Genomic DNA, 11,449 nt, shown 5'->3' with positions numbered 1-11,449 from the left:
TGTGTTTGGTCACCTCAGTATAACCCTGTTGTATATGTGAATTATTTTGGTCACTCAGTATAACCCTTGTGTAATGTGTAGGTGTTTTGGTCACCTCAGTATAACCCTGTGTAATGTGTAGGTGTTTGTCACCTCAGTATAACCCTGTGTTAAATGTGTATGTGTTTGGTCACCTCAGTATAACCCTGTTGTATGTGAATTATTTTGGTCAACTCAGTATAACCCTGTGTATGTGTAGGTGTTTGGTCACCTCAGTATAACCCTGTGTAATGTGTAGGTGTTTGGTCACCTCAGTATAACCCTGTGTAATGTGTATGTGTTTGGTCACCTCAGTATAACCCTGTTGTAATGTGTATGTGTTTTGGTCACTCAGTATAACCCTGTGTAATGTGTAGTGTTTTGGTCCCTCAGTATAACCCTGTGTAATGTGTAGGTGTTTGGTCACCTCAGTATAACCCTGTGTAATGTGTAGGTGTTTGGTCACCTCAGTATAACCCTGTGTAATGTGTAGGTGTTTGGTCCCTCAGTATAACCTGTGTAAATGTGTGTAGGTGTTTGGTCACCTCAGTTAACCCTGTGTAATGTGTAGGTGTTTGGTCACCTCAGTATAACCTGTGTAATGTGTAGGTGTTTGGTCACCTCAGTATAAACCCTGTTGTATGTGTAGGTGTTGGGGTCACCTCAGTATAACCCCTGTGTAATGTGTAGGTGTTTGGGTCACCTCATATAACCCTGTGTAATGTGTAGGTGTTTGGTCACCTCAATATAACCCTGTGTAATGGTAGGTGTTTGGTCACCTCAGTATAACCTGTGTAATGTGTAGGTGTTTTGGTTCACTCCGTATCCTAACGCGAGTTGTTTTGCTCAACAGCCTGTGTACGGTTGTCTATTGGTGTCACGCCGCTTGAATACTAACCCTGGTGGTGAAACACTTTTTGTGGAAGGTACTACAGCTGCTTACATACATACCCCCGCGCTCTCAACATCGTCGAGATAAATTGAGTTTCCTTGTAGGCCTATTTGGCGGGGGAAACTGTGAAGCGAGCTGTAGCCTATATGCCTGTTTGTGTTTATGAGGCTTTTATTAAAGAATGTGAAACAAGGTGTCTATTTGCTTCTTTTCAATAAATAATGTAGCTGTTCTTTAGGCTTTGGCCTAAAATACATTTGTTCATATGGGCAGAATATTAGGCCTGTATTTTGTAGCATAGGCTAGCGAATTTATAAAAAAATAAACACTTTTTGTGACATGACAATAGAAATGGAAACATTGTGATTTTAGAGACACCAAGTAACAATAACCTCGATGATTAAAGGGATCGGAGTCCATCTGTTACTGGGCTCTCACCATCATTACCATTCAAATTCACCAAATCATTTTGTTTAGAAGCCCACTAGGCTCCTCATTTGTTGTCATTAAATGTCCGGAACAACAGAAAGGAAAATACTGCTGGGCGTTCGCACGGTAGCCCACCTCGGTCCAATCCGACGCACAGAAACACATGAAAACATTAACTCATTACATTGATGCTTTCTCTGTTAAATCTTCCATACCTTGTTGTAAATCAAGCAGACAGTAGCACATGATCAACATAAATGTTAGGTATTGGTTTGGATCCAATGTGGATCACAACTTCACTGGCACAACGAAAAGGACATTAACGTATTCTGGACAATCTTCCCGAACACTATTTTCCTGCACTGGCTGTTTTTGCATCGCCTGCCATATCACAAATCTGTCATTCAGAAAATGATTTGCTGGATCAACTGATGATGAGCGACAGTATCACTAGGCCTAACTAAACAGCCTAACCTAACTAGACCAACAAGTAGGTCTATTAGCCTACGCCGTAGTCTATTGAAGAACCCCGCAAGTTAGGTGACTCTTTCGTTTAGAAGCATTCGCTTTTGCAATCGCATACATCATTTTGGATGTGTGTATCATTTTGGAAACTGTATTCACGGCTTAGCCTAAAATATCAAGATGAACCTATTTAGTGATAATAAGGCAGTCACCTCGATCTTGTAGACTCGTCAAGATTTTGTCCCGCTGATGGCCCATAAGGGGCAAGGAAATATCAAGAAATATATCCAAGGCCTAGTTTTAGTATATTGATAATTCGTTTCTATGGCGCAAATTGAAAGAGAATGAATTAGGTTTAAATATATTTCTTTACATCTGCCGTTTTTATTCACTAATTCATGTATTTAGTGGGCTTGTGGGATGACATTTGTATTTCATTATATCTAGAAGAACAACTAAAAATGCCGCACATTTGATATTATTCTATTTTATGACCACAGTATATCATCCATTGAACATGATAGAACGACAATTTACCACCAGCCAGCGGTTTTCCCCAGCCAATCGCGGAACTACGTGCAGAGAAAAGGAATTCGCTTCTGCTGCAGCCTTTATTATAGCCAAACCTGTGTCAGCGTGATTTATTTTAGAGTCAATAAAAATGGGTGTCATACCTTTGTGTGTGTTCATTTCTGCCCGTGTGTTTTTGTGTTTCATGCTTGTGTGTATATGTAATGTTGTATTGTGTGTATAACACTCTCTCTGTGTGTGTTGGTGTGTGTGTTGTCAGAGCGTCGGACGTATTACAGGACGAGGGTTTGCGGTGGCGGAGATGAAGTGTAACACCGCGACTGCCGTCTGGCTGCCCTGCACATGCACGAGAGAGCTGAACAGTATAGGTACCCCCCCGGACCTCTATCTAAGAGCAGTCACGTGTGAGAGAGACGCGCACACACAACCACACACACACACACACACACAGCACACCACACACTCACACACACACATCACACACACACACACACACACACCACACACACACACACACACACACACACCACACACACGACACACACACACACACACACACAACACAAACCAACTTGGATATTGTCTCCGTGATTATGTAATTGGTGACAGGAACAGAGTTTGGTCTGGAATGCTTCATCTCTCCCACTCTGCTCAGTAACATGAGAGAGAAGGACCTGAGGAAAGCCATCAGCTACCACCTCAAGAAGATCCACTCACTGCTGGAGCCACGACAGAAGGTATGGTGGGAGGGAGAAGGAGAGGGGAGAGAAAGGAGGGAGAGATTATATGTGCAATACTTTTGTCGTTGTTGTCGTCCATGTTGTCATCGTCGTCGTTCTCTCGCTCTCCCTCTCCCAGGTTATCTCAGCCACTCAGGCCCGGCTGGCCTACCTCACCCAGCTTGGAGAACTAATCTCCTACGGAGGCCGCTCCTATACAGCCACCATGATGGTTAGTGTGTTTGAAACAATTTACAAAGGATCATCACAGCTGTCAACCATTCTCTGACTCTGCCCCAATTTAGAGAGCTGTTATTGGCTGGACAGGATTGTTCCCCCCCGTCCTGACCTTGTTCAGCATGCGTCTCAGACTGTATCTACTTTTTTCTTCCTTTCACCCCTCTTCCCTCTCTCTCTCTCCCTCTCTCACCCCACACCCCTTTCTCTTTGCCCCTCTGTCCACCTCCCCCTCTGTTCTTCTCCATCCTCCCCCACCCCAGTTGCAGGACCGGGAGGCGCTGGTCAGTCTGTTGGTGGGGGCGCGCTAYGGCCTGAGTCAGGTGGTCAACCACAAGCTCAACATGGTGTCAACCCTGGTAGAGTTCAGCAGCATCAGTAGAGTGGAGCTGCTCTCTGAGTCRGACAGAGTCAGCCTGCTACGTATCTCCCTGCACGACATCAAGGTAGGATACCATACACACTGTATAGGATACACACACAGAAATCACACACACACTCTCTCAGGCACACACGTTTGCTCATAGCTACGCTTAGTTCACACAGATACAGTGGATGGAAAATACGACATGCATTCTCTCTTCCTACTTCCCTCTCTCGGTCTCTCTTCTCCCCTCCTCTCTCTCTCTCCATCTCTCTCACTCTCGCTCCCCCCCCTCTCTCTCGGTCTCTCTCTTCTCCCCTCCTCTCTCGCTCTCACTTCCCTCACTCTGTCTCTCTACTTCTCTCACTCGTTTTCTTTCTCTATCTTTCTCTTTCTCTCACTCTCTCTTCACCCTCTCTCTCCAGCCTTTTGCCTTACTGATGGACTCTCTGGCAGCCAAAGACTTGGCGTGTCTACTGGGGGGCTATTGCAAGCTCCTGGTGGACCCCAGAGTGTGTGTGTTCCGTCTGAGACGCCCCAAGGTGCGGGTGCACAGGATACCTGCTGAGGAAGGTGTGTGTGAAGGGAGGTTCGCCGTTATAGAGGGAGTTTGCTATGAATCGCTGACAAGTGAGCATCAATGTTTAACAATAATTTTTCCTTTTTGGCATTGATCTTACTATTTATTTTGGCGTTGATACGTGGATATCAGCCAGTATGGATAGTATTCAATTGACTACTATTATTTACATAGTAAACTTTATTATGTAACTGAGAAAAACATATTTTTTCTTTGTCATTCCCAGGCTATGTGTCCCGCTGCTGTAGTGACTCCGATGACTCGTCAGACGAGGACTACCCCACCGAGCCTCCACCAACTCACACCCGCAAACGCCCCGCACCTGCCAGCAAAGACAGGGAGGGGTGGAGGAGTGAAGAAGAGGAGCAGAGAGGAGCGGAGGGAAAGAAAGAGAGAGCTGGGAAAGAATACGAAGAGAAACAAGAGGTGACGATCATTGAGCTGTCAGAGAAGGACATGGAGGTAGAGGAAGAGAACGGAAGGGAAGTGAGAGGAAGAGAGATCATGCTAGGAATTAAAGCTAACGCAGGAACAGTGGAACACGACAACTGGTACCACACAGACCCGCGGGTCAACAGTAGCTTCTCCAGCCTGTCCAGCGGCTCTCTGAAGGCGGCCTTGGAGGAGAGCAGCGCTGCAGCTGCAGCCAGAGGAGGAGGCCCAGCCAAGGCCTCCTCTCGCTTGGTCGCCCTGCGTGAGGACAGCCCCTCTCTCCGGTCCCAACGGCCAACTCAGGGGACCACAACCCTGGATGTCCACCACCCGTTCCTCCTGGAGGTCACAGCTCCCTCTCCTCAGCGTCAGAGAGAGGGCGCCCCCGGCAGCACGGCCTCTGCCCCCGTACGCCCCACCAACCTGAGTTACCGCAGCAACGACAGCTCGTGCCTGTGCTTCACTGAACACTCCAAGGGCAGCTATCTCCCCAGCCCCCYCGAGGCCACCAGCGACGAGGAGGAGACGGAGGAAGTTGACGATGACAACGATGAGGAGGAACTGAGACGGCTCTCTAAGATCCCAAGTCACGTAGACCTGCGCCTCATAGACAAGATCTGCGCCCAGTCTAACAAAACTGCTTCCAACAACAAGTTAGACATCCCCATCCACATCTCCTTCTGTGAAAAGAGGGCGGCTTGTAGCTCCACCCRCAAAGGGGAGGAGAGTCTATCAAGACACTCCGGAGATTCCGGTCCTTTCCTAACGCCGTCCCCTAACGCTCCTCCTCCTGTTGCTAGGGAAAGTGCCTCAGAGTCAGACGATGAGTTCTTCGATGCCCAGGAGCGGTTCACTCCTCCAGTTCCTCCTGATGGCACAGGTGGGTTGTTGACATCACTTCTTCGCTGACAGAGTAACTGTGTATAGAGCTGTTAAAGTGTTAAAGTGAAGGTTTTGAATGATTTCTGTCACCCTTTTAATACCCCCATCTCTCTCTCTCTCTCTCTCGCACAGAAAACAGTTTGGATGTGGCTGACGATAATAGACACAGTAAACGCTGGAGTGGCACAGGAAAGGGACTGCCAGTGGTACCAGAGAGGGAGCCTCCCTCACCCCTCAAAAAGAAGCACTCCTCACCTGACCACAAGAAACAGCAGGAGACCCAACGAGACCCAAAGCTCCACTCAAACCAGTCTTCCATGCAGAGTGTCGATGCCAAGATCAAACCACCATTGGCCCCCAAGCCCCAGCTACCCCCAAAACCTGAACTGGCCCCTAAACCTGAACTGGCCCCCAAGCCCCAGATAGACCCCCAGAGGTCTCCCAAGTGTGGGGGTCCGTACGCCCACTGTAACGGGGATGCTCGTGGGGGTCACGCGGGGCTCTTGGAGATAGACACCATGGAGCCGGAAACGATGGAGTTTAAATCAGTCACCTCGGGGGCGGGGGGGCCTCCACTCTCCTCCCCCCTCATCACGGCTGTACGGAAGAACCAGCAGCCCCCTGCTGAACCTCAGGCTGTGGAGAACGGGCTCAGGCAAGAGAACGGGCCTAAGATAGAGAACAGTTCTAAGCAAGAGCACAGTTCTAAGATAGAGAACAGTTCTAAGATAGAGAACAGGACTCCTAACATGCTTCCTAAAGATTGTGTTCTGGTCACTGCTGACAAGCAGACAGCGAGAGTTGAAACTAAAACAAATGGGATTTCCCTGCCGAAGGGAGAGGTCCGAAATGGGGTTGGGGTGGAACCCCCGAGAAAGCTGCAAAGCTTATCCCCCATTCCACGTTCGGCTTCAGGAGATGAGATCAGGTTGAGCCTTACCAGCCCTCCACCGCTCTCTCCCAGAACCTCCCCTCCTTCTCTTCATCCCCTAACAGTCCTCCCCATCCCGGTCTCACCGAAGGAGAAAGAGGGGGTGTCCCCACCGAACGGCCTCCACCCCTGGGGCAGTCGCAATGGGAGCGCTCAGTCCGGGAGGAGGGTCTCTCTGAGTCACGACAACCTGTCCCCCAAAAACGCAGACGGCCCCCTCAGTCTGACCACCTCCCTCACCACCTCCTCTAAAGGGACAGCGGGAGGCCCAGAGAGCACAGGGAGGTCAGGGTCAGGTTCAGACCTGAGGGTCAGTTCTTCCAGCCTGGGGGGCCGTCTGCCTACCTCAGCCCTGAGAGGGCGGATCCAGGCCCTGCCCTGGTACATGACCCGCTCCCAGGAGATCCTGGGCACCCTGGACTACCCCTCCACCAGCTCTGTCAACGAGGATGTCACGTCCGGGTACGGCTCCGGTCTGTCGGTCAGCGGAGCCTCCGAGGTCAGCAAGGTCACTGCCAAGGCAGTAGGTGAGACTGCAGCGGGTAAAGGGAAGAAGGAAGTGCTGGAGGATGGAGCCGAGGTCGTCATAGCGACCATCAAAGAGTTCCAGGAAGTGACTCCCCGTTTGAAGGAGGCCAATGGGACGAACGTGTCGCACCCCAACCAGGCCCTGAGAGAAAATGGGCCGCACGTCTCTGAGCCTTATGGGTTTCTGGGCTCCTGCAAGTCGGAGCAGCCCCAGTCCAGGCCCCACTCAGAGGTGGGGTTAGGGGGTGGTTCAGGCCCACCCCTAGAGGGGGACTCTCTGGTGCACACCCCTCCACAGGCCCACCGCGAGGCGTGTGGGTGCCGCACCGTCTACGCCAACTGCTTCAGCGGCGACGTGGAGGATGGCTGCGGCTTTGACGAGGAGCTCACAATCTACGAGTTCTCCAAACGCACGCGCCCCAAACAAGCCCGCTCTACACCCCTGCCCTCCCCCACCTCCCCTGTCCCCTCCCCCAACATCCTGTCCCTGCTGAGGGACACCCCTCGCCCTCTCTCTACCCTCTCCACTGCCTCCTCAGAAATTAGCCCCCTCCTATCCCGCCCTGTCTCCCCAACGCCCCCTATAGGCGCCCTGCGCTCCCTCACCAACAAACGCTACGTGGGGCTGAAGGGGGGCTTTGCCTCCCTGAGGCAGGACATCGATCAGCTACGCCTGGTCCTGGAGAGAGGCACGACTGGGCCACCACCATCATCAGAACACTCTAAAACAGACCAGGATGGGTGTGGAGAAGAGGGACCCAACCAAGACGTGGGGCAAGAGGAGGGTCCGACCCCATGCTGTGGAGGGGCAAGTCCTCTACTCTTGACAGAGGCTGAGAGGAGTTTACTCCAGGCAGAGGCCCGGCGGTTGGCAACAGGGTGCCAGCGTGCCACGCGTGTGGGCTGGGCTCCGGAGGAGGCGCTTCGGTCCTTATCCAACAGCTTTAGTGCCCTTGTGCAGCTCTCTGCAGCCTGCCTGAGAACACACCCCTGTCCTGGCTGTGACATCTGCCGCAATAGGCGTCAGATCCACAGCACTGATGATGAGGGCCAGGAGGAGGCTCTGGACAAGCTGAAGGAGATTGTAGGGCTGTACCGGGAGTTTGTTGGGGCTGTGGAGACGGCTGAAACCAGGGCTGGGGCTGGCAGTGGGACTGGGTCTGGGAATGGACAGAGGCAGGGAGAGGGCGAGGGGGTGAGGCTGCTGGCCAAACGCTGCACGGTGCTCATCTCTTCCGTCTTTGCGCTCACGCAGCTGTTCAGGATGCACTCGCCGGACACGACAGACCTGCTGGGTCAAACACCTTTCCACTTTTGACCTCTGAACTTTTAAAACCCCTCCTCACCGCCAGGACTGAGGTGAGATGAGGGGAGGACTTAGTAAGAGAAGGGAGGAGGAGGAAGGGCTGTTGACACGATTCTTTAGCAAAGTGGGATCTGGTGTGTGGCCCTACATATAGTTCAGTACATACACACTTGTACAGTAAGTGCCATGCACACCACAGCACACAGAATAAACACACACACACACACACACACACACACACACACACACACACACACACACACACACACACACACACACACACACACACACACACACACACACACACACACACACACACACACACACACACACACACACACACACACACACCAAACACATCCATAAATGATGAGAGGAACCTCTTCCACTGACTGCCATTACTGCTAGGTCTCCCGATAGACTCATCTGGATTATGCATTTGTACATAGGTATTTTATAACTATCTATCTTATTTTATTATTATATTCTGTATGTGTATGTATGAAATATGTATGTACGTATTTAAGTATGTTTGCACCATGGTCTATGATGTGAAGGGACCTGCTGGTGTAAGACCCCGGTGGTTATCACTGGATTTTGTATATATTGTTTTTGTCATGTGTGATTTTCTACTTCCACCCACCTCCCTTCCTCTGACCTGGTGTCTGCGGAGGAGACGAGAGAGCATTACTTTATCTTCTGCTTATTTAATGATTCTGTCGATCAAGTTAAAGTTCAAATCTGTCATTTAGATTTGTCCATTGGGGAAAAACTTTTTCGGTCTAACAGTAAATCACTAACTTTTACATTTGCCGAGACCCACCCCTTCAGTTTACAAACAAATGCAAAGGGAGAACTATTGACCGTGAAAGAAAGTTACATTTTGCAGAAGTTACAGAAATTAACCCCGTGAAAAGTGTACACCGTTCCTGGCTCCTGACTGACTACTTGTGTGAGAATGCTTGAACGGAGTAAACACTCAATAACCCAAATGCTTATGCAGTAATTATACAGTACATCAACTTTGAATCTAAAGGATACATATATTTTTCTGGGGTGGGCTGCGTGGGTGGTGGAATAGGGGAAAGGAATTAATTTGGTATTTTGTACAAAGTTTTTGACAAGGCTGACTGTTAAAGCTAACTAGATGTAGCAACGATCCAAAGTAATTTAACACCGAGCCACAATTTTACTACTTGCCCATGTTTAGCTCTGCAGACGGACGGACTGACTGATTCTGTTTGTGCCAGAGCTGTTGATAGACATGTTTGTGTTCGTTTGATTCTATCTGTCCTTCCTTAGTTTATGGCTATGCAAACATAACCACTACTTTCCTGTTCTCCAACATATCATTCTCTGTTACAATTGTGTTAACATTAAAGACAAGATTATCTGTATATGTTTTATAGCCATTGTTAATGGAAATACAGAGGGATTCCCCTTATGATAATGGGAGATGTGGAGTAGGATCACAGGCTAGTTCAGGATTGCAACGTTCTGCAATGTTGCATGTAATGGGATGCAACATATCCCAACAAAGGCCTCCAACCTACTGTGTTGTGGGTAAAATGCAGAGCTGTTTTGTGACTGGAAACTGTCACAACTCACTGATCCTGTCAAGATGCTGTAAACATATTCAGTCTGAAGTTTGACTAAATAAATTTGTGTTTTTGCCTTTCGTCTGATGGGACACAGATATGTCACTGTCATGACAGCTTGTCACTGTCATTTTCCTCTTTTTTGTTCAAGCTAAGCAGATATTTGGCTTGTAGCATGAGATTCAAGCACATTCCAAGACACTTCAAATAGGTATTTGGGTAGATTTGAGATGTCAATAGTCGACTGACAGAAATTGAATTTTTGGCACTAATATCACTCCATATAACTGTCTGGATGGCTTGGCTTATCCAAAGTGTTGCCCACTAATAGGCTCAACTACATCTGATGCCACCTGATTATCTCCCTTAGTTAAATCCATTAGATCTGGAGGGACGTTAAGACTGTACCTAGGACAACAATGGGATGCTGATGTCAAAATCCACTCACAGGGCCGGACTATCACATCTGGAGCGGTTAGGGCTATCCGGGATCCTTGGGACGTCCCTATCCTAACCCCTATACTTACCCTAACCATTTAAAATGTCAACTTCAATGGGGTAGGGATGTCCCAAGGATAGCAAGGACCCATCTGGAGCACCTTATTCCTCCAACAAATATATTTGTTGGAGGAATAATATATATTGTATTTTTAAATGGGGGGATTTTTTGGGCTAACTTCCTGCAATTCAACACATTTTGCCATGGTGCAGAGAGAAAAATGTGCTGATTTAAAGTGAATTATCTGCAATTATACACATTTTGCCAGGGCAGACAGATACATTTGCAGTTTCATAGCTAATCTCATTGTATTCTACACATTTTGCCATGAGGCTGAGAGACAACTTGGCAGTTTTAAAGCTAAATGTTTATACAATTCTATATATTTTGCCATGGCTTATGACGTGTTCATAATGTGCTATCTGTGGAGGCCTGACCTCCAGGGGGCCCCGAACCGACGTGTTCATACTATCTGGGAGGGCCACATTTTTGGTTGGGGGCCCCCTGGAAGTCTGGCCCTGTCCACACGTCTTCCATTAACTCACAAACATAAGAAGATTGGCGCAGCTGGGGCCTGGATATTGATGGCATAGATGGTGATTAGGAAATGCAGTCTGACAGTTTTAAGGGATGGTGACAGAACAATTTGCCTTCACTGTATCATGTGTTTGGATCAGTGAAAAGATGAAGGCAGATGAAAGGAACTAGAGGCCACTGTAAAGTGTTGAGATCCATTGTGATGCCACATATGTCCGTTGGACATCGGTGGACATTGGACAGTAAAGTTATGATGATAATCATTGTAGCATACTGGCCACAGAACCTGACCTTTGTCATGTAACCGACGTTATAGAATAGAAGCCCTAAACTGATCAGAAACACACTGTATAGTGCTGTCAGTGGATTATAGGCCTCCATGCACAGATCACTGGGCAGCCATTTCTTGCTGTAACATTGTTGAAATAAACAACTGTAAAAAAGGCACGTGAGATCTAACTCCTGCGTCTGCCTCTGGAAAAGGGAGGTGCATCAACTGTT

General features: G+C 48.7%; 2 protein-coding genes across 3 annotated transcripts in view; both read left to right on the top strand.

The window, feature by feature from the left end:
* LOC139027921 (FERM and PDZ domain-containing protein 1-like) overlaps window positions 1-572 on the top strand; it is a 6,802-nt gene extending 6,230 nt beyond the window's left edge. The window contains exon 5 of the mRNA XM_070444140.1: window positions 552-572. Within this exon, the coding sequence (XP_070300241.1) occupies window positions 552-572 (21 nt within the window). The remainder of the gene's footprint in view (window positions 1-551) is intronic.
* Window positions 573-2,954: 2,382 nt separating this feature from the next.
* LOC111965483 (FERM and PDZ domain-containing protein 1-like) lies at window positions 2,955-10,010 on the top strand. Of its 2 annotated transcripts, none has more exons than XM_023989660.2 (6): window positions 2,955-3,072; window positions 3,194-3,286; window positions 3,555-3,737; window positions 4,081-4,228; window positions 4,462-5,547; window positions 5,682-10,010. In XM_023989660.2, the coding sequence occupies exons 1-6, from the start codon at window positions 2,995-2,997 to the stop codon at window positions 8,324-8,326; spliced, it is 4,233 nt and encodes a 1,410-aa protein (XP_023845428.2). In that variant the 5' UTR covers window positions 2,955-2,994; the 3' UTR covers window positions 8,327-10,010. The 2 variants fall into 2 exon arrangements, with proteins under 2 accessions (XP_023845428.2, XP_070300277.1); XM_070444176.1 differs by having other exon boundaries at window positions 4,081-4,285.
* The last annotated feature ends 1,439 nt before the right edge of the window (window positions 10,011-11,449 follow it).

This window comes from Salvelinus sp. IW2-2015, linkage group LG6.2 (genome assembly GCF_002910315.2).
Source record: "Salvelinus sp. IW2-2015 linkage group LG6.2, ASM291031v2, whole genome shotgun sequence".
NCBI classification, from domain to species: domain Eukaryota; kingdom Metazoa; phylum Chordata; class Actinopteri; order Salmoniformes; family Salmonidae; genus Salvelinus; species Salvelinus sp. IW2-2015.
Note: the sequence above shows the minus strand (reverse complement) of the source record. Positions and strands in the feature narration are given on the sequence as shown.